Source organism: Pelobates fuscus, chromosome 5, assembly GCF_036172605.1.
Source record: "Pelobates fuscus isolate aPelFus1 chromosome 5, aPelFus1.pri, whole genome shotgun sequence".
Lineage (NCBI taxonomy): Eukaryota > Metazoa > Chordata > Amphibia > Anura > Pelobatidae > Pelobates > Pelobates fuscus.
This window is the reverse complement of record NC_086321.1, coordinates 244,733,410-244,760,089: the sequence shown is the minus strand read 5'-3', so window position 1 is coordinate 244,760,089 and position 26,680 is coordinate 244,733,410. Positions and strand designations below refer to the sequence as shown.

The window sequence follows — 26,680 nt, the reverse complement described above, 5'->3', positions numbered from 1 at the left end:
AAGGGTTGTATAGTGTCAGGAAAAAACAAGTTTGTTTTCCTGACACTATAGTGATCCTTTAACTAAAGCTATTGAATTAATCTATGTTATTAATTACAAGGAGAATGTCTCCGAGAAGAGACCATGGGAGAGAGATCGTAAATGTAATTTAGAACACGATGCATGGCGTAAAGATTTTAATTCTACACGTAAACAAGTTTAATGTTTGAATCTAATAGAAACGCAATATAAAGTTATGTATAAATGGTATCTGGTGCCGGTTAAACTGGCAAGGATGTATCAGAGTACCTCTTCTTTGTGTTGGAGATAGTTTCAAAAAGAGGGTACCTTTCTGCATATTTGGTGGGGTCGTTTGAAAATTAAAAATGCTTTTTCAATTTATATATGATAAAACGAATATAAATTTGGAGCGGCATCCTGCTACTGCTTTATTACGTATGCATTGGCCTAAGATGTCCTGGAAAAATCTGTATTTTATTACACATTGTTTTATTGCTTTCAAAGTTGTCTTGGCCCGAAATTGGAAGAATGATAATGACTTAACGTGGGATTCTAATAAAACTCAATTACTCTTTCAACTTAGAATGGAAAGAGACTTGAGTTTACCTTATGTTAAATCCCAAAAGAAACATGGTATGTGGGATTCTTGGCTTACCTCGATTGATACTTCAAGTACCTTAAACCAAAGCTCATAATGCTCTCTGGCGTTTTAACTGAGATAAAGGATAGATAGGTCCTAGTCCCCCCCCACATAACACCGGAGTTTGGATTTGTTTTTGTTTTTTTGCTGTTTCTATGTGTCTACATTTAATGGTTATATGGAATATATTAAAGGTAAAAATTATTGAAAGAGAAATAGAAAAACAAAAGGAAAGCCAAGATTTCATATACCCATATAGAAAACATGCAAAGCAAATTACATTTTCATTAGGGGTATAGAACGAATTTATATATTTTTTTTCAATGGAGTGCTCTTGTAAGAAAATTTAGACATAGAAGCCGTATTGTTTTTAGGAGATTGAAAAACAGCATGCAAAATCTTGCGGTTTGTGACCAAGATAATGCTTTTGTACTGTATTTATTTGTATGTGTGGCTGGAAGTAGTGTACTATATTTATATCTGCCGGCCAGGAGTAGTGGGAGTTTGAGCGCAGGGCTTAATTTTGTATGTTTGTATTTGCTTGTGTATTACACAGCCATGTTACTCTGCTGCCACCCAGCCCATGTATTTCCTATTAAGGGTTAATAAGTGTGTAGGGGTTTAGAAAAATACCCCTGTTTGTCTCATTAACCCCTTAAGGACCGGACTGTTTTTGCGATGTTGTACATTTGCGACCAGGCATCTTTGTGTTTAGCTGTAGTTTTCCGCTCTCTCATTTACTGTTCCCATACAAATTATATATTGTTTTTTTCAGGACAAAAGGGTCTTTCTTTACATACCATTATTTATATAATCTCATGTAATTTATTTTTTAAAAAAAATGAAAAAATATGATGAAAAATTGAAAAAAATGCATGTTTTGACTTTTATGTGAAAAATCTTTTACTCATCTACAAAAGCGAATGAAAAAAACTGCTAAATAGATTCAAAATGTTGTCCTGAGTTTAAAAATACCCAGTGTTTACATGCTTTTTGCTATTTTTTTGCATGTTATAGGGCTATAAGTACAAGTAGGATATTGCGGTTTCAAAACATAAATTTTTAAAATGTATCAATAGTGACATTGTAACACTATTATCTGTCATAAATCTCTGAATACCACCCCACATGTACATATTTTTTTTAAAGTACACAACCCAAGGTATTCAATATGGGGTATGTCCAGACTTTTTTAGTAGCCACTTAGTCGCAAACACTGGCCAAAGTTAGCGTTCATATTTGTTTGTGTGTGAAAAAAGTAAAAAACTAAATTGAACGCTAATTTTGGCCAGTGTTTGTGACTAAGTGGCTACTAAAATAGACTGGACATACACCATTTGCAATACATTGGGTTGTCTTCTTTTGCAAATGGTATGCCATCATGGGGTTAATTCTCATTCCTCGGCTACCATACGCTCTCAAAGGCAACGTAACCAACCTGGCCATTTTCAATGTAAAAATATTTGACCCATATATTTGACCCTGTAACTTTCAAAAACGCTATAAAACTTGTACATGGGGGGTACTGTTATACTCAGGAGACTTTGCTGAACACAAATATTAGTGTTTCAAAACTAGAAAATGTATCACAACAATTATATCATCAGTAAAAGTGCTGTTTGTGTGTGAAAAATTTTAAAAAAGTCACTTTCACTGACAATATCATCGCTGTGATATGATTTACTGTTTTGAATCACTAATATTTGTGTTCAGCGAAGTCTCCCGAGTAAAACATTACCCCCATGTACAGGTTTTAGGGTGTCGTAGAACGTTACAGGGTAAAATACAGTGCTAACAAATTAAATTCTCTGGACTTTCGACCTGGGTTGGCAGGCAGGTCCCTTAAATTGCAATCAATAAAATTACTAAATTATGTAGGCAGGACGGTGATCAGGCAGCCCCCAATTTAAATTTTTCCCACCCCTTCCTTTCAAGGCCGCACTTTGACTGACAGACGCTCACTCACTGACAGACGCTCACTCACTGACAGACGCACACTGGAGGAGGTTCAACCAGTTATTAAATCCAAGGGTTCACATACTTTTTCCACCTGCACTGTGAATGTTTACATGGTGTGTTCAATAAAAACATGGCAACATTTCATTCTTTGTGTGTTATTAGTTTAAGCAGACTGTGATTGTCTATTGTTGTGACTTAGATGATGATCAAATAACATTGTATGACCAATTTGTGCAGAAATCCATATCATTCCAAAGGGTTCACATACTTTTTCTTGCAACTGTATATATAAGTGCGTGTGTAATCTATATATCAGAGAGACAAAACAAAAAAACAGTAGAGCAGGACATACAAATATACAGCTGATAGATGGGGCCATTCGAATGCCCGATACAACTAGGTGTCTGGGAATGGTCCAGAAGAGGCCCCTGTGTGGGATGAGGTTAGAGTCCAGACGACCCCCATGAAAACCAGGGGATAGCTCCTGATTCCCTTGATCAACATTTTGGAAGGGCGACAGGTGGTCTGAAGCCGGAGTGGACAAAATGTCACATTTCCGAGGCTTCCTCATCTCTACCAGGGCCGGCCTTAGGGGTGTGCGAGCTGTGCGGCCGCACAGGGTGCCATGGTGCAGGGGGCGCCCTGCGGCCGCATAGCTCACATGGCATGTCTGTTAGCCGCAATGCTAACAGGACATTTGCCTTGGGCGGCATTTTCCAGGGGGCGGCAAAAAAAGCCGCCCCCAAATGCCCAAGGCAAATGTCTTGTTAGCCTTGCGGCTAACAGACATGCCGGGCTGCTGGGCAGTCGGGCAGCGCTGGCGGGCGGCTGGCGAGGGAGCACTTCCTCTGAGCTGTATGCTCAGCTCCCTCGCGCGCCGCAGAGTGAGGCTGGGAGCCGGAATATGACGTCATATTCCGGCTCCCAGCCTCACTCTGCGGCGCGCGAGGGAGCTGAGCAAACAGCTCAGAGGAAGTGCTCCCTCGCCAGCCGCCCGCCAGCGCCGCCCGCCCAGCCCAGCAGCCACTGGACCACCAGGGAGGAAGAGACCCCCCCCCCCCAGCATTCCCAAAGGTAAGGAGGCTGGGGGGGGGGGGTGTCTAAATAAATGTTTAAAAATGTGTTAATGTGGGTGAGTGTGTGTGTCTGTCTGTTAGTGTGCGTGTGTGTGTATGTTAGTCTGTGTCTGTGTCTGTTAGTGTGTGTGTGTGTATGTTAGTGTGTGTGTGTGTGTGTGTATGTTAGTGTGTGTCTGTGTATGTTAGTGTGTGTGTATGTTAGTGTGTGTGTGTGTGTGTGTGTGTATGTTAGTGTGTGTCTGTTAGTGTGTGTGTGTGTGTGTATGTTAGTGTGTGTCTGTGTCTGTTAGTGTGTGTCTGTGTATGTTAGTGTGTGTCTGTGTCTGTTAGTGTGTGTCTGTGAGTGTGTTTGTCTGTTAGTGAGTGTGTGTGGCTGTCTGCGCGTGTGTGTGTGACTGTCTGCGCGTGTTTGTGTGTGACTGTCTGCGTGTGTGTGTGTGTGACAGGGTGTGTGGGAAGGGGTAAGGAGTGGGGGAGGGGGGGGGGGAAGGGGGGGCGCTGTGAAGATTTTTTGCACAGGGCGCCCAAATGCCTAAGGCCGGCCCTGATCTCTACTATGACATTCTTGCAATTGTTATGTTTCATGTTCTTCATTGTATACTCAAATTGAACAGTGCTGAAAATTATCTTCCCCTGTGAGGTATGGTTCTGCTTATGTAAGATTTCAATAAAACTTGATTTAAAACAAATATACAGCTGCTATTTTTTTGTTTTGTTTTTATTCTTAGTTTATTAACTCTTCTCTGTTTACTTACTTGTTCTGGCTATTCTCAACCAATCTGCACCTTTCACTCTCGGGCACATCATCTGCTATTTATGACACCCCACTCACCCCCTCCCCTTCTCTAACATCTGTTTTTTTAAGTGTTAATCTCTATCATATTAATCAGTATTGCTTTAGACCTGAGAGGAAAACTCTTGAAAGCTTGTATTTTAAGTATTATGTTGGTCCAATAAAAATTGTATCATTGCATACTGCAATACGCTAATATATAAATATATGATGCCAAAATACTATATATACTATAATATATATTTCAGAAAATAAGAGATGCCTATATTATAAAAAGAAAAAGGTCTTCAAAAGTAATGTGCATTGCTGTTTATTATGTATTTGTATTAGAGAGTCAGCGTTTACAGCAAGACCTTCAGAAAGTGGAGCAGCTGGAATCCAAAATAAATAGTGAGTTAACATCATTGAAGGAGAACATACAGCACATGACAGAAGGCTTAGAAACATTCAGTAATTTGGACGCTTTAAGAGTATCTGCAGAAGAGAAGAAAAAGGTAACGGATGTGTTCTGATCAGTCCATACATTACACCTGCATGATTAGTTATGCATATTTTTATGATATGCTTTATGAATGTTTATTTGTGGTTGTGACTATATCTGCAATACTGCAGCATATAGCATTAAGATGTTTAAGGTGGCCTAAATTGTGCCTGACTGTCACAAAGGGGTCATACCTGGTTAATTGGTAGAAAATTACAATTTCAAGCTTAAACACTGCACATCCAGACTTCCACCACCATGACCACTTCAAAAAGCATGAGTGGTCATGGTAGCTGGTGTTCTCCCCTCTGCTGGAGATGTAAGCGAGAGAAAGGCACTTAGAACTAAAGCCTCAAGTTAATATTGTTGTATAAGCTTTCGAGACTCATGTTTGATGGAAGGGTACCAAGCCTCCATTGTTGCTCTATCATGGCGAACCAGAGGTGCAAACAGGGCGGATCTGTTTGTCACTAAAATAGATGGATCAAATGTTTGACACTGTTGAGTATACATACAGTCATTGATTTCTTGTAGACTGATGTTGATGTCTTTGGTATGATGAAGTGTGCGGGTGAAAAAGGAGGGGGTGTTCTCAGAAAACATGTCATGTATTTGTCTCCAAAATGAGCCGCACAATATACGGCAGAGAATACCCAAGGCAACCTGGCATCTCCAATAGTTAGCATCTCATGAAGGGTCTATACACCTGTGTGACAGAAGTTTGTAGGCTGACTCCTGGGTGCGGCTTCCCAATGAGCAGTGACGGACCAGGTCACATATTTTTTCCCTTTGGGATTTTATGAAAATGGCCCATTGGCCAAAAAAGGAGGGAGCAGGAGACCCATTCTGTCGCTAGAGGGTAGTATATAGAAGGGAGATCCCATGCACCATCGAGTCTGGCTCCACACACACTATCAAAATCTGTCAGCTTTCTGGTAAGGCAGGGCCGATGTGTGATAATTTGTTATAAAAGTCTTAACCTGTTGGTAATTAAATCTTTGCATTAAAGTAGGCTCCAAGCAGGGTCAGCTTGTCTGATTCTACATTCTTAGTTAATTAACAAGCTGGAAGAGCAATGTGGCCAGACTCTTTGGCTCCAGTCTCAGTCAAAAAGCAGGGTTGTGAAGTTAGAGGTGATGTCAATACAATGCCAAATGGACCGGAAGAAAGATATCAATAATTTTAACAGAATCCTCTGTTACCTTGGTACTTGAAGAGGACTGCTAGTCAGCCTCCTTTCCACTGACTATGGGCTCGGGCCTAGAATGGGGTTCTGTTTTGGGGAGGCATGCACACAGAGGCCATTTCGACTGGTTTCCCCCCTAGTTTGGGTTTGCCATTGTTGCAAGGTTATGCTAAAAGGAGATTTATATTTTCAGGTTTGTGATAATTCTCCATTGCCCTCTATTTGTGATACAAAAAAAAGCATTTTTGCCACAATATGCAAATTAGGATATTATAAACCTGACAAATTGCATCTATATATCTGTTTTCCACATAGTTTGGAAAGTTGTAATTATGTTAAATATTTGCGGCATTATTATTATTATGTTGCGTGTTCTTTACATCAGGGCTTGACAAATTTGTTTGGAATCTAGGAGCCAGCGAAAAAAGTTAGGAGACAGTTTATTTAAGGGACACTACAGTCAATAGAACTACTACAGATTAATGTAGTTGTTCTGGTGCCTATAACCTTTTACATTGCTGCCTACTAAGACCTCTAGTGACAGTCACTCAGACGGTCACTAGAGTTCTGTGTCAGTGCTCTACATGGAGGAACTGAATGTTACCCATAGAGAACATGCATAATATCTCCCCAATGCTTTCCTATGGGAAAGCCTTTTCTTAGCTGAGATCATTAAGATCTCAGCTATGGAGGCGGGACAAGCAACAGCGAAACCAGCACGCCGTGGGGAAAAAAGGTAAGTAAAAGCACCAACATGTGATCGGAGGGGGGCAGGTACCTAAACAGACACACATTCTTTGACAGACATACAAACACACACATTGACTGACAGATATACACACACACTGACAGACATACAAACAGACATATACACACACACACACACACTGACAGACATACACACACTCATTGACAGACAGACACACACACACACACTTTCTCTAACACTCACACATTTTTATTTTTTATTCTAATCCACCCAGCCTCCCTACCTTTGGGAGAGCTGAGTGGACTTTTCCTGGGGTCCAGTGGGGCTGATATTCTTGTGCGCTAGGGAGCAGTCTTCCTGCAGATCCTCTCTGCTCCCTCGCACTGTCTGCAGTGATGCCGGGGACGGAATATTCCAGCTCCCAGCATCATTACACAACACAAGGGAGCAGAGAGGAGCTGCAGGAAGACTTTGTGGTGAGTGTTGCCCATTGACAGGACCTGGATGTCGAGGGTGTCCCTAATGGCGCTGAGGTTTCAAGGGCAAGAATAGAGAGCATCAGCAACAGCGGGATCTCTGGTTTGTGCCGGTTTTGCACTGTTTATGCACGTCTGGATCCCAAGCCTGCTGCAGTGTCATGAATAGGAAGTACGAATTAATCTGGTCGAAGGCCTTCCCTGCATCAATAGACAATAATGATGTACTATAGATAGATAGATTCCGGATGCTGTTGTCTCTAGCCTTTCTGTGAGGGATGAACCCAACTTGTTCTCCATGCACCAACTCTGGATGGAACTGCTGTAACTGCATTGATATTTTCTTTTCTAACAGTTTAAGATCACAGATAAGTAGTAAGACTGATCGGTAGATCATGCAATGCTCCATGTCCTTGCCTTCCTTGGGGCTGATTGTGATGTTTGCAGATAGGGTTTCAGTAGGGATGTTGTGTCCCACGGGGATTGTATTAAATGCCTTGACAAAGTGCTGGTCTGCTGCAAAGCGTTTGTAATATTGTAGTGGAAGTCCGTCAGGACTCAGTGTGTCTTAGTGTGTTTGACTGCATGGGTCAATTCCTCCTCCAAAATAAGCTCTTCCATTAGATTAGCGTCTCGTAGGGAAAGTTGGTTGTGTATGTGAGTGGCTAATTAGTCCCGTATTCATGCAGCAAGTGTATCACGTTTATAAATAGAAAAAAGAGACTGTGTACTGTCCTGGCAGCACCACTATTATAATATAGAGGGTAAAAACACAATATTATTAGGTATAGTTTATAAATTGGAGAAACCCAAAACACAGGGAAAAGGGGGAAAGGAAAAAAACACAAATTCACTTGAAAACTGCTATACAATAATAGATATCAAAGTGGTGACAATCAGAAATTCTAGCATCCAACAACATAATCAATCTATCAGACTTCACCTCACAACCTCGTCACATTTCTCTATTGAGTAAGGGTCTATCTTTTGTACCAACCCCCTCATATAACAAATTGAATTGGTCAAAATACAAAAATTTGTTTGGTAGAAAATTGGCTTTGAACATCATGCACACTAAAAAAGGCTCATCAGCAATTGACTCAGGTTTGACATTACAAGATTTTCGACTAGCTCAAACCCTTACAGATCTTTTAGAGGAACAAAATCCAAACAGACCCTTGACTGATTACAAACCTCAAAGCTGGTATACTTGTTTTTAGGATGGTGGGAGCAGCATGTCATCAACTCTTCCAAATATAGTTCTTACCAAAGTTGCATCCTCAAATGGTATAGCTACATAGGTGACATCCTGCTTTTATGGGCAGGTTAAATTCCATGCTTTGAGACGTTTGCTTCAGAACTTAACGTCAATGACATTAATTTAAAATTGACACGTCATTGATTATAAGGAACTAATCTTTTTGGACCTCAAGATTCTTTTGATGGAGGATGAAACAATTGTAACACAACTATACAGAACACCAACATCTACAAACCGCCTCCTTCACTGGGATAGTCACCATCCATATAAATTGATAGCCTCTATCGCCTACAACCAATATTTACGTGCAAGGTTGAATTGTTCGGATGATTTAGCCTTCCATCAGGAATGCCAATGTTTGAGACATCACTTGGTTACCCAAACAGAGTTCTCAAAAGAGCGTACCAACGAGCCATTTAGATAGATAGACCCTCTAGTCTCAGATCCACCAGGAGAAACAATAATTCATCCCCATTGAGATGCATAGGAACTTTTGACAGTGCTTGGCCCACTATGTCTAATATTTTGAAAAATAATTGGCCCATTTTGTCGCACAATTCTATACTCAGAATTTAACTGACCGTCCAGCACTTACTGCCCGCAGACCCCCAAATTTACAAAATCTACTTCTTCATAGCCATTTGGCAAGCAATCCTCCGAAATCCAAGTGGCTCACCAAGACCAAATGCACATTTCAGTGTGGGCATTGTAAGGCGTGCCAGTATATTACCCCTTCTACTACAGTAACATCCACGCAATCTAAGACCATGGTACATACCAATGCACTAATAAATTGTAGCACCACTCGCATCATATACCTTATAACATGCAGTTGTGGTGCTCAATATATCGGTAAAACCATTCAGCAGTTCAGACGCAGGATACTCCAACATGTTGTTTTCATCACCCCTACTCCAATAGCCAGACACATCCAGAATTTTCATGATGGGCAAGCTGACAATCTTCATTTTCAAGCAATTGAAAAGCTCACCCCCAATCCAACAAAAGGAAATTTCAATAGACATCTACTACAAAAATTATCCAAATGAATTTAATTATTTCAGACATTAACTCCCTTTGGACTAAATGAAGAATTCAACTACACACCATTTATTCATAATTGAGTCCACATATGGCGAATTTATCCACATTGACATATTTATAATTTATCCTATTTACAGCATTACCCCTCGCACTCACTATTATTGCTTATTATTTTAAGCCCTGATGTAAAGAAAGGTAAGTAAAGCATGGGGGCAGCCTTCAGATTAGGTAGTTGAGGCAAGGGAGGGCAGTTTAAGATCATGTAAGTGAGGCAAGGGGGTTATAAAATTCAGGACTTCATTTATGAAGTCAGATAGGAGGATGTAGTCCTTTTTTTTTAACGTTCCATCTCTACTGTATGTCCCATGTAGTCAGATTCACTATTACCACATATGTGGAGAAAAGGGAAATGGCTACAGCCACGAAAGGGTTAACTAGGTGCATTACTGCTGCTCACAGTGTGTTTGGGGCAGCACAAAGCATACAAAATACATTGGGAAAGAGCACTATAAAGTTTCCTAATGTCCAACATGTCAGAAACCTGTTGTCTTGCTCCTATACTGCAGCTGTGAGTCATGAGACTTTCTAGCAGGTCATATCAAACTTCTCCCTCGTATCCTAGCCTTTTTTAGTAACCTAGCCTTTGAAAAATGTCATATTGAGCCTATTGTAGGGACTGGCTCCTTGCTGTTGCCAATGAATGAGAGAGGGCTGCTTGCTGTGTGTGTTTGTATATTCAGCAGTGAGTGTATGTATTCAGCTTTTTGTGTGTATGTATTCAGCTTTCTGTGTGTTTGTATATTTAGCAGTGAGTGTATGTATTCATCAGTCTTTGTGTGTATTCATCAGTCTTTGTGTGTATTCAGCAGTCTGTGTGTGTGTATGTTCGGCAGTCTGTGTGTGTGTGTATTCAGCAGTTGGTGTGTGTGTGTGTATTCAGCAGTGTGTGCATGCTTGAGAAGAGGACAATGACACACAGGAGCTGGCGATGGGGACAGGAACACACAGAGGGGCTGGAGAAGAGGACAATGACACACAGGAGCTGGCGATGGGGACAGGGACACACAGAGGTGCTGGAGAAGGGGACAGTGACATGGAGATATTGGGAAGAAGATCAAGAGATACACAGAGGAACTGAGAAAGGGGACAATGACGCACAAAGGGGCAGGGGGAAAGTAAAACACACAAATGGGAAAGTAAGAGACACACAAGGGGGGGTGTAAGACACCAAGGGGAAAAATGGAGGATAAAATAAATTAAGGGGGGTAGATACATTAAGAGAGGTAAGACATTCAAAAGATGGAACAAGAAACACAAAATGAGGGTTAAGAGACACACAGGTAAAAAATAATATTTATATTTCTAACAGACTATCTAATGGATGCTGAGATGGCCTCTGTTAGAGGGCCCCCCTCCAGGGCCCTTTATTATTATTATTATTATTATTATTACTGGAATTTATAAGGTGCGGGAAGTGTTGTGGGTGCAATCTGGTACTGTGGGCACATTCTGGTGCTGTAGCTAGTGCTAGGTGTGTCTCCTTGTACGTTGGCAACTGTTGTGTATGCTACCTAGTGCTGCGGCAGTAGCTTTGTGTGCAGTCATTTTTATTTTTAAAATTCAGTTATATTGCCTTGATCAGGTGTGTGTGACTAATGTGGTGCATTGTATAGTGTTAACCTTCAAAACATATTAGAAATTGCAACACTCAAATCAGACAATGGCAACTTGATTCTTTATTAAGCTTTTGCATGCCTGCACTTTATTTGATAATGACAATGCCCTTCCCCTTCATGACACTGTCAAAAAGGGGCAGGGCATGAATGTCATTACAATTCTGCCCCACCTCCCCCCCGTAAAATTTCCTGCGGACGCCCATGTGTGCCTCCATAGCCCAGCTGACTCCTGCCACTGTTCAGTTCTTCCACACACCACTTTATTTTTACACAGGCATCTTATACATCAATATCTAGCCCCCTCTGACATGGTCTTATTTCTCTTGTATGTCATTACCCCTTCCTCATAGATTGTTAGTGTGTTTGGTCTTCTTCACCTCTTGTCTCTGCTATATTCTGTATGTAAATTACTTGTTGTCAAATATCCACACTTTATAATTGTAATTGTAAAATGGGAATATATTGGCGCTATTTAAATGCTAATAATTACTCATTATCGTTAAAATGTTTTCCTTTTTTTTACTTTAGAAACTCCAAGAAGATAAGATCATTTTATCCAAGCGCAGAGACACCTTTAAGAAAATATTAGAGCAGCTGAACTCTGAGCATGAAAAACTTAACACTCAACTCCAAGAGAATGAGACCCATTCACAGGTATGAAATGTCCGTAAGTCTCTACATGCTCATTAAAACTATAAAAAAAAAAAAAAAAACCCTTAGAACTCTGCTTCATTGTAGTGGTATGTCGGAATGAGAAACAAGCAATTTTGTTTATATAAAGTATTTTTTAAATCAACTTTGCATTTCTCTCTCTAGTGTATACAGTGCAGACAAGTGGGTTATAAATTATTCAGGTCAAACTGTTGTGGTTATGGTGCCAGTGCACTGGTGCGCACCACCACTCTCCCTTACCACCCACCCCCCATCCCAATGTAAGTAGCCAAACCGTTTTGACAACTTACCGGGGGTCTGCCATCACTTTTTCCATGGAGAGCCAGGGTCTACTGCACACATTTTCTGTTAGCTATCCTAAGCCAAACCCAGTCTTTAGCTCAATGCAAAGAGGACCTGGCTCTCATGAGGAAGTTTGGCGCCCATATAAGTTGCCAAACCATTAGCAATTTGACTACTTACTCTGGGGGCACTCCTGGCACCATTACCACTACAGCACACTTGGATTGTTGCTTTCATTTTCTATAGATGTAACCATGTATTTCGATGCTTCTTTTTAGTTCTTTTTCCATTTTTATTTAACATATTTCCAGTGTTTGAAATAATTTGAACGTGTTTGAACGTTTTACCTTACCTACCCTCTTGAGTATGATGTACTTTGTGTAACTCCTTCCCAGCTTTATCCTTCCTCCTTGGTTATTTCAGAATTTCCATTGTATCCCCAGTCAGGTCACATTACAGACTTATTGATTATGCGGTCAATCGGCTCACTTTCCTAAGCCATGCATTTTATTTACTTTTATTTAACTATTTTCTGTGGATAGATTCCTTTATTACATTGTTTTAACTATGCATTCACATATATGTTATGTTTCTAGCTCACAAACTTGGAAAGAAAGTGGCAACATCATGAACAAAACAACTTTGTGATGAAAGAGTGTATCCTTTTAAAAATATTCCTCAATTTAGGAATGAAATGGGCATGAAAATAGTGTACATTACATTATATTATTATATGAATAATAAAAACTGCATGCACAGAAAATAACAGTGGCAAACGGGTATAGATGGTAACAATGCTGTAGTAACACATGATAATATAGTAGCAAAGTAAGAATAAATTAAGTGGAGTATCTTCCAAGTTTCAGTCAGTACCTGGAGGTTGTGGGAGTTGCTGCTAGATGTAAAATGCAGAGCTTCTGTATTGTTCGTTCTGGAAGTGTGAGGTGAAGCCTAAATCATAATGATATCAGAAATCACCCAAATGACCCTGATCAAAATGTTACATACCCTCAAATGTTTGGCCTTGTTACAGACACACAAGGTAACACACAGGTTAAAATGGCAATTAAAGGCTAATTTCCCACACCTGTGGCTTTTTAAGATGCAATTAGTGTCTGTGTAAAAAAATAGTCAATGAGTTTGTTAGCTCTCACGTGGATGCACTGAGCAGGGTAGATACTGAGCCATGAGGAGCAGAAAAGAACTGTCCAAAGACATGCGTAACAAAGTTTATAAATATGGAAAAGGATATAAAAAGATATCCAAAGCCTTGAAAATACCAGTCAGTATTGTTCAATCACTTATTAAGAAGCAGAAAATGTGTGGATCTTTTGATACCAAGCCAAGGATAGGTAGACCAAGAAAGATTTCAGCCACAACTGCCAGAAGGATTGTTCGGAATGCAAAGAAAACCCCACAGGTAACTTCAGGAGAAATACGGGCTGCTTTGGAAAGAGACGGTGTGGCTGTTTCAAAGAGTACAATGCTACTTGAACAAAAATGAGTTGCATGGTCGAGTTGCCAGAAAGAAGCCTTTACTGCACCAATACCACAAAATGCCCGGTTACAATATGCCCGACAACACCTTGAAACACCTCACAGCTTCTGGTACACTGTAATTTGGAGTGACAAGACCAAAATACAGCTTTATGGTCACAAGGCCTATAAAATGAAAATAATACAATGCCCACTGTGAAGCATGGTGGTGGCTCACTGATGTTTTGGGGATTGTGTGAGCTCTGAAGGCACGAGGAGTCTTGTGAAGATTGATTGCAAGATGAATGCAGCATGTTATCAGAAAATACTGGCAGAAAATTTGCATTCTTCTGCTCGAAGTTTGCGCATTAGACACTCTTGGACTTTCCAGCATTACATTGACCCTAAGCACAAGTTGACTCCATTTGTTACAGTGGAAAAAGGTGGAGTGGCCCTCTCAGTTTCCTGACCTAAATATCATCTAGTCACTCTGGGGAGATCTTAAACGTGCGATTCATGTCAACCAAAGACTTTGCATGACCTGAGGGCATTATACCAAGACGAATGGGCAGCTATACCACCTGCAAGAATTAGGGACCTCATAGACATCTATTACAAAAGGCTGCACGCTGTCATTAAAGGGACACTATAGTCACCTGAACAACTTCAGCTTAATGAGGTTGTTCAGGTGAGTGCTACAGCTACCCGGAGCCTTTTTCTTGTAAGCACTGTATTTTCTGAGAAAATGCAGTGTTTACATTGGAAGCTTGGAACACCTCTTGTTGCAGTCAATCAGACGGCCACCAGAGGGACTTCCGAGTTCAGAGGCCCTAAAAAGGCCTCTCGTCTGATGCATTCTGGGTGAATACTTCAGACGGGCTATCAGCACACAAAGCACTGTGAACGCGCTTTGTGTGCTGATAGCCTGTCAGCACTGCTGTGGGCGTGGCTTCAGCTGACAGCTGAAGCCCGAACCCACAGGGACGCTTACTGTCCACAATAGTGGTTGAAGGGGGGGGGGGGAGAGACCTACTGAGCGGTGGGTGGGGGCCCTAAAATTATCGATAAGGGGGGGGGGACCTACTGTCCCCCCCCGGCCCCCACCTAAAATTATCGATAAGGGGGGGGACCTACTGTCCCCCCCCCCCGGCCCCCACCCCTGTGCGGCGGGTGGGGGCCCTAAAATGATCAATAAGGGGGGACCTATTTTCCCCCCCGGCCCCCACCCCTGAGCGGTGGGTGGGGGCCCTAAAATGATAAATAAGGTGGGGGGACCTACTGTCCCCCCGGCCCCCACCCCTGTGCGGCGGGTGGGGGCCCTAAAATTATCAATAAGGGGGGGACCTACTGTCCCCCCGGCCCCCACCCCTGTGCGGCGGGTGGGGGCCCTAAAATTATCAATAAGGGGGGGACCTACTGTCCCCCCCGGCCCCCACCCCTGAGCGGTGGGTGGGGGCCCTAAATACAAAGGAGGGGGGGACCCTAGTTAACCCACCCCCCACCCCCAAAAAAAAAATATCTCCCTACCTACCCCCCTCACCCTAAAAATAATGAGGGGGGGAACATTAACTAAAAACCTGTAAAAAAAAAAAAAAAAAAAAAAGAGATAAAAAAAACTTACCATTCGATGTTTTCTTTCTTCTAAAATCTTCTTTCTTCAGCCCCAAAAAAGGGCAAATAAAAATCCATAATAACCGACGCAATTTAAAAAAAAAAAATGAGCGCAAAAAAAATAATCCATCTTCACCCATGGAGGGCTCCGCGCAGACTGAGCTCCGCAGGGTGGGAAAGGCTTATAAAGCCTTGCCCCGCCCTGCAATTAGGCTAAGAACACTCTGATTGGTGGGTTTAAACCAATCAGAGTGCTCTTTGTCATTTTACAAGCGTGGGAAAGTTCTTTGGAATTTTCCCACGCTTGTAAAATGACACAGAGCACTGTGATTGGATGGATTTCAAGCCATCCAATCACAGTGCTCTTTGTCATTTTACAAGCGTGGGAAAGTTCTTTGGAATTTTCCCACGCTTGTAAAATGACACAGAGCACTGTGATTGGATGGATTTCAAGCCATCCAATCACAGTGCTCTTTGTCATTTTACAAGCGTGGGAAAGTTCTTTGGAATTTTCCCACGCTTGTAAAATGACACAGAGCACTGTGATTGGATGGATTTCAAGCCATCCAATCACAGTGCTCTTTGTCATTTTACAAGCGTGGGAAAGTTCTTTGGAATTTTCCCACGCTTGTAAAATGACACAGAGCACTGTGATTGGATGGCTTGAAATCCATCCAATCACAGTGCTCTGTGTCATTTTACAAGCGTGGGAAAATTCCAAAGAACTTTCCCACGCTTGTAAAATGACACAGAGCACTGTGATTGGATGGCTTGAAATCCATCCAATCACAGTGCTCTGTGTCATTTTACAAGCGTGGGAAAATTCCAAAGAACTTTCCCACGCTTGTAAAATGACAAAGAGCACTCTGATTGGCTTAAACCCACCAATCAGAGTGTTCTTAGCCTAATTGCAGGGTGGGCAAGGCTTTATAAGCCTTCCCCCGCCCTGCGGAGCTCAGTCTGCGCGGAGCCCTCCATGGGTGAAGATGGATTATTTTTTTTGCGCTCGTTTTTTTTTTTTTCTTTTTTTTTTATTGCGTTGGTTATTATGGATTTTTATTTGGCCTTTTTTGGGGCTGAAGAAAGAAGATTTTAGAAGAAAGAAAACATTGAATGGTAAGTTGATTTTATCTTATTTTTTCTTTTTTTTACAGGTTTTTAGTTAATGGTCCCCCCTCATTATTTTTAGGGTGAGGGGGGTAGGTAGGGAGATATTTTTTTTTTTTTTTGGGGGGGGGGGGGGAAGGGTTAACTAGGGTCCCCCCCCATTTGTATTTAGGGCCCCCACCCACCGCTCAGGGGTGGGGGCCGGGGGGGACAATAGGTCCCCCCCCTTATTGATAATTTTTGGGCCCCCACCCGCCGCTCAGGGGTGGGGGCCGGGGGGGGGGGGCAGTAGGTCCCCCCCTCATTGAGAATTTTAGGGCCCCCACCCGCCGCACAGGGGTGGGGGCCGGGGGGGCAGTAGGTCCCCCCCCTCATTGATAATTTTAGGGCCCCCACCCACCGCTCAGGGGTGGGGGCCGGGGGGGACAATAGGTCCCCCCCCTTATTGATAATTTTTGGGCCCCCACCCGCCGCTCAGGGGTGGGGGCCGGGGGGGGGGCAGTAGGTCCCCCCCTCATTGAGAATTTTAGGGCCCCCACCCGCCGCACAGGGGTGGGGGCCGGGGGGGCAGTAGGTCCCCCCCCTCATTGATAATTTTAGGGCCCCCACCCGCCGCACAGGGGTGGGGGCCAGGGGGGGACAGCAGGTCCCCCCCCTTATTGATAATTTTAGAAAGCGAGCTGAGCTGTCAGTCAGACAGCTCAGCTCGCGAACGCGCATTCCGCGCACATGCGCGGTAAAGCGCTCAGGTTCTTCATAGGGCGGCATTCAATGCCGCTCTATGAAGAACGCGATTGGTGCAGCGCGAAGCCGTCCCATTGGGCCCCGCGATTTCGTCATTTTGATGAAAAAGGGGGCGCGGCCTAGCGGGGAGCTCGGCGCTGGAACGGAGGTAAGTTTTTAATATAAAAACACCTCGAATTTTTTTTTTAATGAATGAAAGTACATATAAAAGCAAGAAGGAAGGCTGGGGGACCTCTCTTTCTTGCTTTTATATGGTGACTATAGAGTCCCTTTAATGCTAAAGGGGGCAATACACTTTATTAAGAATGAAGAGTATGCAGACTTTTGAACAGGGGTCATTTCATTTTTCTCTTTGTTGCCATGTTTTGTTTTATGATTGTGCCGTTCTGTTACAAACTACAGTTGAATATGAATCATATAAGAAATAAAATAAATATGTTTTGCCTGCTCACTCATGTTTTCTTTAAAAAACAGACATTTAAAAAATGTCTGTAGCTGAGCGCTAGTCCTGACCAGGACTCTCTATCACCAATAACTGGAACTCACGAACATAATACTTCAATGTGAATAGCCCTCCTCCTCCCAGTAACTGGAGGACACACAGTTCTGGGAGTACAACTGATTTATTCAGCTCAAACACAGCCTTTTATGCACACACCCCCAACATGGGGTCTCTATGTAAGACGACCCTTTCTCTAAAACGAAGTAACTCAATTATCTCTCAGGTACAGGAAAATACAGGCAACATACATAAAACACCCAAAAAAACATATTCGTATTTTACAGGAACCCCACAAGTTTGATACAAATAGTGCTCAGATCCATTCAGTAGAACGGAATCGCCATTTGGGTAAAGTTGTGACTGCCTGGCCACGAGGCGATGGCCCAAAACAGTTCCAGAGAACGGAGGACAACAGACTCCTTTCCGGTGTTCCTGTGCGAACTCCGTTAGTTTCAGGGAGCAAATGCTCCCCCCAGTTGGTAGTTCCTCTCTCCCGCATGTCGTTCGACTAGTTGGTCGGGAAGTTGAACGGGCAGTGGTACAATCTTTGCCCGGGTTTGCGAGATCACATGGCCGAAAATAGTTCCAGGCGTTCAACCATGTACCGCTGCCTGTGTTCGGGAGACAAAATGGCCACCATTCCTGGAACACGTGCGCTCGATTATACGAATGACAGCCACCCAGGGAAAGCACTTGAATTAATGTGTTAATTGCAGTTAACAGCCAGGCGTGGTCGGTGTTCGGGGAGGTATACAAGCGGGACCTCTCCATCCATTTGGGAAAAGAACGAGGGGGTACGGACAATCGAACAAAAGGGAATGAGTCTGCTACAGTGTCCACTTCTGTACATTTCAAATGTTGGGAGGCATGACACTCACTTCCAGAATACAAAGTTTTAGGTGTCTACGTTTAATTTTTCAGACCTCACAGAGACATATTTATCAAACGGGCATTTATTTTTACAGCATGCTGTAGTGGTAATGATACCAGGATTCACCAGGTGTTCCCTGCAAATGATTTGGCAAACCATTTACTGTAGATCCATTCTGCTTAGAGGTAAAACTCCAGGTTGTCGATGCAAACCTTCTCTATGGTGAGGAGAAGTAGAGCCACTTACGTCACAAAAGTCTGAAGGCTAGGATGAATTCTGGGATAGTGAGTTTCTGATTGAGTCTGGGATTCTGGTGTATAGAACGACGTACAGATCATCGTAGTAGTAAGACTTGTACTCTAAGACATCGTGGGAGGCAATCCGTAAGGAGACTAAATTAACCTTTCCAGATGTCTTTGCGTATGGTCATGGACACAAAGTATGAGGGAGTAATAATGTAAACCGATGTGCTAGGGGCGGGATTTGAAAGGATAACATAACCATGAGAGGGATTTGGGAGTCCTGTGGCTGGGATGTGCGTCAGTGCCTGTGGAGATTCCAGTCTCTGTAGTCCATCGTTGATGTTATGTATGGAGGCAAGTAGAGTGGATATCAACGGTTTGACTTCATGTGATTTGGACTAGTGGGCAGGGGCCACTGAAAGGTGTGGCAAGAATGTTGGCCTCTCGGGGACTGTAGAAAGTACCCAGACTTGGTGGACACGGAGGTTTGGTCCAGGATAAGGCCCGGAAAGCCGGTAAGGGGTCTCATAGCGCCGGCGGGAACGAACGGACAGTTCTGGAGAGGAGGTGAGTAGTCTGACTGCGTGTGGCTGGAACAGCGTCATGGGAGTTGTTGGAGCAGGGAGAACTTGGTCCGATCATCTTGGGAGTCTCTGACTGCATGTGGCTGGAACAGCGTGATGGGAGTTGTTGGAGCAGGGAGAACTTGGTCCAATTGGCTTGGGAGTCTTTGACCGTATGTGGCTGGAACAGCGTGATGGGAGTTGGTGGAGCAGGGAGAACTTGGACCAATCGGCGTGGGAGTCTCTGACCGCATGTGGCTGGAACAGCAGGATGGCAGTTGTTGGAGCAGGGAAAAACTTGGTCCGGTTATGTCCTAGGGCGACAAAAATCCTTGCACCGGCCATGACCATAACCATAACATATCTACATTACCACGCTCTAGTGGTTATGGTGACAGAAAACCCAGAGCACCTAGAGTCCTTCGGTTCTGAGGTTTATATGGTAAATCTGAGTTGGTACTTCCTCATTATCACGCTAACTCAAATGTGACATCACAGTGCCCCACTCATATGATCTGCCATATGAGCTAACGCCAGTGCTGCACACAGTGTCTTTTCTCTGAAAAAGGTAGTGTGTTTACATTACAAAGCCTGCAGGGACAGGCTATAGACACCATAACTACTGCATTAAGCTGTAGTGGTTCTGGTGACTATAGTGTCCCTTTAATGTGAGGTAAATTAGAAATTAATGCCACTAATTGTTTACTGGATTGCCTACTTACCACCAGATGAGGACAAGAGGAGGATTATGGGCTTAGGCTGCAGTCTGGCTCCACTGATTTTGTATTAAAACATGCTCTCTGGAGGCAGTGTTCACAAAAATCAATGAACAGGAAGCAGCTCCATTTTTTGGGGTCCCTTACAAAGATCACGGTCTGGGACAACTGGGCCTGGCCGTGAGTATGCGTACAAGGCTAGCCCATAAGCCTTATGCCTACAAGGCCCACCCATGGGTTCGCTCACAGGGAGTGGAGTGTATGTGTGTAGGGGACGTGTTATGTGTTATTGTAGAGGATGTAATGTGTGTTTGTGTTCTTATGGAAGGTAGTGTATAGGGATGTAGTGTGTGTGTGTGTATAGGGGATGCAGTGCGTTTGTGTGTGTAAGGGATGCAAGGTGTGTTTCTGTGTATGTAATGTAATGCTGTGTGTGTGTGTGTGTGTAAGAGATGCATTAAGAGAAGCAGCATGTGTGTGTCTGTAAGGGATGCATTTTGTGCTTCTGTGTATGTGTGCAAGGGATGCATTGTGTGTTTCTGTGTGTGTAAGGGAAGCATGGTGTGTTTCTGTGTGAGTGTAGGATGCATTGTATGTTTCTGTGCATGTGCGTGTGTAGGGATGCATTGTGTTTTTCTGTGCATGTGTGCAGTCGGAAAGAGTATTTGTGGGGTAGGATAGGGGCTGAGAGGGGAGCAACTCTTTATTTTTATTATTATATTTACTTTGTTAAAATAATTTGTTTTTGTATATTTTTTCTTTAAGTTTTGTGTCTTACACCCCCCTTTAGTGTATCTCTTACAAGCCCCTTGTGTGTCTCTTACATCCCCCCCCCCCCGCCGCTTTGTATGTCTCCTACATCCTCCCAACTCCTTTGCGTGTCTTCATCCCCCAAGCCCCTTTGTGTCGTACTCGTCCCAGCTCCTTGGTGTGTCTCTTTTCCCCCCAGGCCCCTCTGTGTGTCTTCCTCACAAGCGACTCTGTGTCTTTCTCTCTTAAGCCCCTCTGTGTGTCTCTGTCTCCCCTACCAGCCCTTCTGTGCTTCTCTTTCACCCCTTCCTCAGCCTGTCTGTGTCTTACACTCACCCCGTCCCTTTATGATCTCTTCCACTTCCCCCGTCCCCTAGTGATTCATCCCCACTTCTCCCCCTGTCCCTAAGAGGTGTGCTCTCCCATCCCTTAGTGATCTCCCCTGCCCCTTAGTTCCCTCCCCTGCTCCCCTTTCCCTTAGTGATCTCCCCTTCTGTCTCTCCCCTGCCACTTAAGGTTCCCCTGACCCTTAGTGCTCTCCCTGCCCCCCTCCCCTCTCCCTTCCCCCTGTCCCTTAGCGTTCTTCTTCATCTTTCCATTAGTGGTTCCCCCCATTCCATCTTTCCTTTAGTAGTCTCTCCTCCCACCCCTGTCCCATCTTTCCCTTAGTGGTCCCCCCCTGTTATTTTGCTTTTTATACATTTTCCTTGACTCCTCAATTCAGTCATTGCTACAAAAAGCCAGGAGAGTGACTACAAGCAAGTTATGAAGACTGTTATGAAACAGATTGTTGAATATAATAAAACTCTTACAGAGGCACTGCAAAACTCCAGGAACTGAAGAGAAGCATTTCCTTCCTGCAAACCAGCTAGTTCAGCAAATCCAGAATATAAGATTGGCTGAAAGCACACTACAACTTTTCTATTGTTGTATTTAACAGAAAGCAGATGACTTCTCTATCTATATGTGTATTTTTTATATATCTAAATAAATGGTGTGATTACAAATATGTGACTTTATTTCATTCTAGACAAAAAGGAAAAGGTTGTTTATTGAGTATGTTGTACATAATTTAAAGTTTGCATATTACATACTTCACAAGTGTCCCTATTTAATAAATACAGTCCCTATTTTAGGCCCAAATTCCTCTATTCCTCTTTTCTATCCTTATATCTTGCTTTTATAGGAGCTAAATATTCTTACTGTGTCTGATATTATACCTGAACTCCACAGTAATAATACTCTCAATAATATATCTTTAAACTACAATAATTGTGTTTATAAATCATTCTGTAAATAAGATACATTGTTTTTGTTCTAAATTACATTTTATTGACATAATTTATGAGTAAGGCATATACAATTTCTCAGAACAGCCCAGAACTGGCGACACCCCCACATATCACTGAAATGAAAGTGTCCCTCTTCGCCCATTGAAATGTTGATATGTTTGAATAATGTTTTTTTTTTTGTTTTTGTTTTTTGTATATGCCGAAAACAAAAGCACACAAAAATAAGCCCTGTGCTCAAACTCAAACTGATCTTAGGCAGCACCAATTTCTACAGTATTTATCTGCTAAAATAAAAAAAGTAAACCAAAAAAAATGTTCACCACATAATCCCAAATACCTATGCACATCGAAATAACAGAGCTCTTCAGTACTACTAACTTAAATATTTTTCCATTTTGTATATTATAAACGTAAATGTGAAGTTCACTTTGAATTAACTTGGAACCAAGGATTTTTGGCCCACAGCGACTCCCCTCAATTATAGCCGAATCCCTTGTGAATTAGCTTGAATAATTGAGGAAACATCTCTTGAACACAATACAGTGTCACTGGTAAAAAAAAGGAGACCATTATATATCACTGTAATCCTTCTCATTATACCAGGCATTAAAATTCTAGATTTGGCTGCACCCACACAAAAACTAAATTTGGACGACCAATATGAACACTGTGTGTGCAGTAAGAGAATTATGTTGTGTAGTATTAAAAGTGAAGTGCACAGAGAAAGTAGAAAAAGTGAGATGTTTGCATAGAAAAATACAAAAATAAAAGTTAATTTGGGAAGTACATAATCTGGTTAGTAGTAGTTAAACAATCCCATGAACTGTATTACAAGTGAGGCAAAAAAAACAAACAAGCCTAAAATATATTTAATTTGCCATTTCTTTCATGCATGGATGAAGCGACCATTGACATAATTAAAATTAGAAATAAAATGCTCAGTGTATAATAACAAAAAAGAAAAGTCGTTAACTCAGCAAGGTATGAGTGATCAGGAATCACTTGTTTTGGAGTTGCTCAGGTCACAGAGGACAAATGTCTTCATATTTTGCTCATCTCATTTTTTTTTAACGTACTACATGTAATGCATGTATATGATGCATATGGATTTTTTATTTTTTTTTAGAAATAATCACTTTAAAAAAAAGAAATAATCTAGCTGAGCAGCAATGTTGGGCCAGATTCTACGGTTATCTGACCAACTGCTGTTCAACCTAACTTGCCTGCAGCTGCAGGTTCACATAGAACAATCACAGCAGAAGGCAAGTTAGGTTTAGCAGCAGTTGGTCAAATAACAATATCATCTTGCCCAACATTGCTGCTCAGACAGATAAAAAAAACTGATATCTTCTAAAATATCAAGATATAGGGGGCGGGACCTGACCAGCATTGCAGCAAGACATGAAGAGTGTGTCCCATAAAAAGCATTTTAAACTTCACATTGCAGTGAGATTAGACCCCCAAACATTACCCAAGTGACTAAATATTGGTTCCTTCATGCAGTGGATCTCGTTCTTGCCGTGTCCACTCGCTTTAGGCTTTACACCCTGTTCCAAATTATTATGCAAATTCTATTTAAGTGTCACAAAGATTAAATATTGTGTTTTTCAGTTTAACTCATGGATGTCATTGTGTCTCAGGGCTCTTTTGATCACTGAAAACAATCTGGGACACCTGTGATAATTAGATTGCCAGGTGAGCCCAATTTAAGGAAAAACTACTAAAGGGGGGTGTTCCACATTATTAAGCAGAGCACCATTTTCAAGCAATATGGGGAAGAAAAAGGATCTCTCTGCTGCCGAAAAGAGTGAAATAGTTAAATGCCTTGGACGAGGTATGAAAACATTAGATATTTCACAAAAACCTAAGCGTGATCATCGCACTATTAAGAGATTTGTGGCTGATTCAGAGCACAGACGGGTTCGTGCAGATAAAGGCACATTTAGGAAGATTTCTGCCAGATCCATGCATTGGATCAAGAGAGCAACTGCTAAAATACCATTAAATAGCAGCAAACAGATATTTGAAGCTGCTGGTGCCTCTGGAGTCCCACGGACATCAAGGTGTAGAGTCCTCCAGAGTCTTGCAACTGAGCATAAACCTTCTATCCGGCCACCACTAACCAATGTGCCATGCAACCCTGGATGGTCCAGATGGATGGAGTAGTGGATGGATGGTGGACGGCCACCCTGTTCCAACAAGGCTGCAACATCAGCATGGCAGAGGTGGAGTCATGTTTTGGGCCGGATTAATGGGAAAAGAGCTGGTCGGCCCCTTTAGTGGCCCCGAAGGTGTAAAGATGACCTCTGCAAAGTATGTGGAGCTTCTGACTGACCGCTTTCTTCCCTGGTACAGAAGGAAGAACTATGTAATAAGTTTCCGTAATAAAATCATCTTCATGCATGACAATGCACCATCTCATGCTGCAAAGAATACCTCTGCATCAATGACTGCTATGGTAATAAAAGGAGAGAAAGTCATGGTGTGGCCTCGATCCTCCCCTGACCTCAGTCCTATTGAGAACCTTAGGAGCATCCTCAAGCAAAAGATATGAGGGTGGGAGGCAGTTTACCTCTGGGAGGCTATTCTGACCTCTTGCAGACAAATTCAAGCAGAAACTGTCCAAAAACTCACAAGTTCAATGGATGCAAGATTTGTGAAGCTGTTATCAAATAAGGGGTCCTATGTTAAAATGTAACGTGACCTGTTAAAATGTTTAAAAAGTTAATTTGTTGTTATAAGTTTGATTAAAATAGCTTTTGATTTCAGTAAATATGCTGCAAACAGAACAAATGACAATTTTCAGTTCTTTACAACCCATAAAGTGTTTTGAAACCTACTGTGCGTAATAATTTGGAACAGTGCATTGTAAGTTTTTTATGTTTTAAAAAAAATACTGTTATCATTAGGAGGTTTGTTCAATAAAATTTGAATTGTACTCTTAATAGTTGATAACATGAGAATTATGCTGACTGTTATTTACATCAATTATTTAGGTAAATGAGAAAAATATCACTTGCATAATAATTTGGAACAGGGTGTAAATTCTGATGTTTAAATTATGTTTCTGCTTGTATTTCGAGGCTGCCACCACTGGCATTACTCTTTAAACAGTATTAGTCAAGCACACTTTACCTTTAATCAGCTTTACTTCCTGCATTCAGTGCTCTTGTCTTACACTGTATTTTGTACTTACTCATTACTAGTACTGTGTATTACTAAAATAATTAAGTTTCCTAGCCTACTTTGTCTAATTGATGGTTTCAGATTGACAATCTTGTCGTAATCCCACATTTTAGACATATGCCTTGCTTGATTTATTATTTTCTCTTTTATAAAATTGTGCCATTTATTTGCATGCAATGACATTGTTTTACTATGATTGTTCCTGAAATACTTAGCAATGCTGTTGTGGCATTGCAAGCTCGTTTGCTATTGTTTGCACAACAGAAATAAAGATTAACAAAATTTTAAATTAATATAATAATTATTAGGGTTATTAACTCATGTATAAATTCAAAGTTAATTTCAAATTTAAGGTAAAAGTAGCCGAAATTGAAACATACACTAAGTGACCAATGCTTCCAGTTCAGATACTTTGGCCTTAAAGCGAACACAAAGGAGGAAAAATAGGAAGCTTAGAACGGGCACTCAAATTATAAGGGGATAACCCTAAGGGAACTACCAAGGTAGTTAGGAACAAAACAGAGACAGGTGAGTGCCCTAAATAGTTAATACATAACTTTTAATAGTATATTAAAAAGTGGTGATGCCACCAAAACAGATAAATGGAAAATTGTTATAGTTCCGGTTGGGAACAAATATCAAATAAGATAAATCTTGATAAGCGTGTGTCCATAAATATTATGATCCCACCAGAAGTGTCTATAACAGATACCAGCGTGAGAGGGGTTAAACCCAATCCTATAGACCCCTGTCACGTCAGAAATAAAAGAGGCTTTCTTAATGAGATAAAACAGAGAGGACCTGTACAGAGGTAACCAGTGTCCTCCCAAATGTACAACTAAGTACTGAGAGGGAGATGGTTTGTCACAATCATCAGATATGGGTGAGCTCCCCCATGTCTGTTAACATACCAGCGTTTCGGGGGAAGCCTCTATATAAAAAAGCCCTTGAAGAACGTAGGAGATAAATGAAATACACTGATCCAACCAAATCTGAATCTATAGAGAGGTCCTGTTCAAAAGTTTTCAGTGTCCTCTCATCAGTAGCTAGGTGCAAAAAAGCAGTAGTTTTGCACATTTGACATTAAGTGTAAGTGTATACTTTGGCCTTAAATTTGAAATGCAGTCTTAATTCACTTTAAATTATCACTTTAGTGAATAACCCCTTAACGCCGTTACGTCGTTCTATGCCGTTGGGCATAGAACGCCGTAACGGCTTAAGCCCCCAGGAGATCGCAACTACTTACCTTCGCCGCGATCCTCTTCTGGAGGGCTCCCCCGGCAAATCAGGCCCCCGGGGGCCATGTGATCGCTCTCAAAGAGCGATCACATGGCCCCCTATAGCTGGCTCTGGATCTGCCAG

The 26,680-nt window shown here is 42.0% G+C and overlaps 1 protein-coding gene across 2 annotated transcripts in view; it reads left to right on the top strand.

Annotated features, from left to right (window-relative positions):
- IFT74 (intraflagellar transport 74) overlaps nucleotides 1-21,849 on the top strand; it is a 145,418-nt gene extending 123,569 nt beyond the window's left edge. For both annotated transcript variants that reach the window (XM_063455182.1, XM_063455181.1), the window contains exons 17-20: nucleotides 4,802-4,965; nucleotides 11,833-11,958; nucleotides 12,855-12,915; nucleotides 21,565-21,849. In XM_063455182.1, coding sequence (XP_063311252.1) covers nucleotides 4,802-4,965; nucleotides 11,833-11,958; nucleotides 12,855-12,915; nucleotides 21,565-21,680 — 467 coding nt within the window. In that variant the 3' untranslated portion in view covers nucleotides 21,681-21,849. The remainder of the gene's footprint in view (nucleotides 1-4,801; nucleotides 4,966-11,832; nucleotides 11,959-12,854; nucleotides 12,916-21,564) is intronic.
- The last annotated feature ends 4,831 nt before the right edge of the window (nucleotides 21,850-26,680 follow it).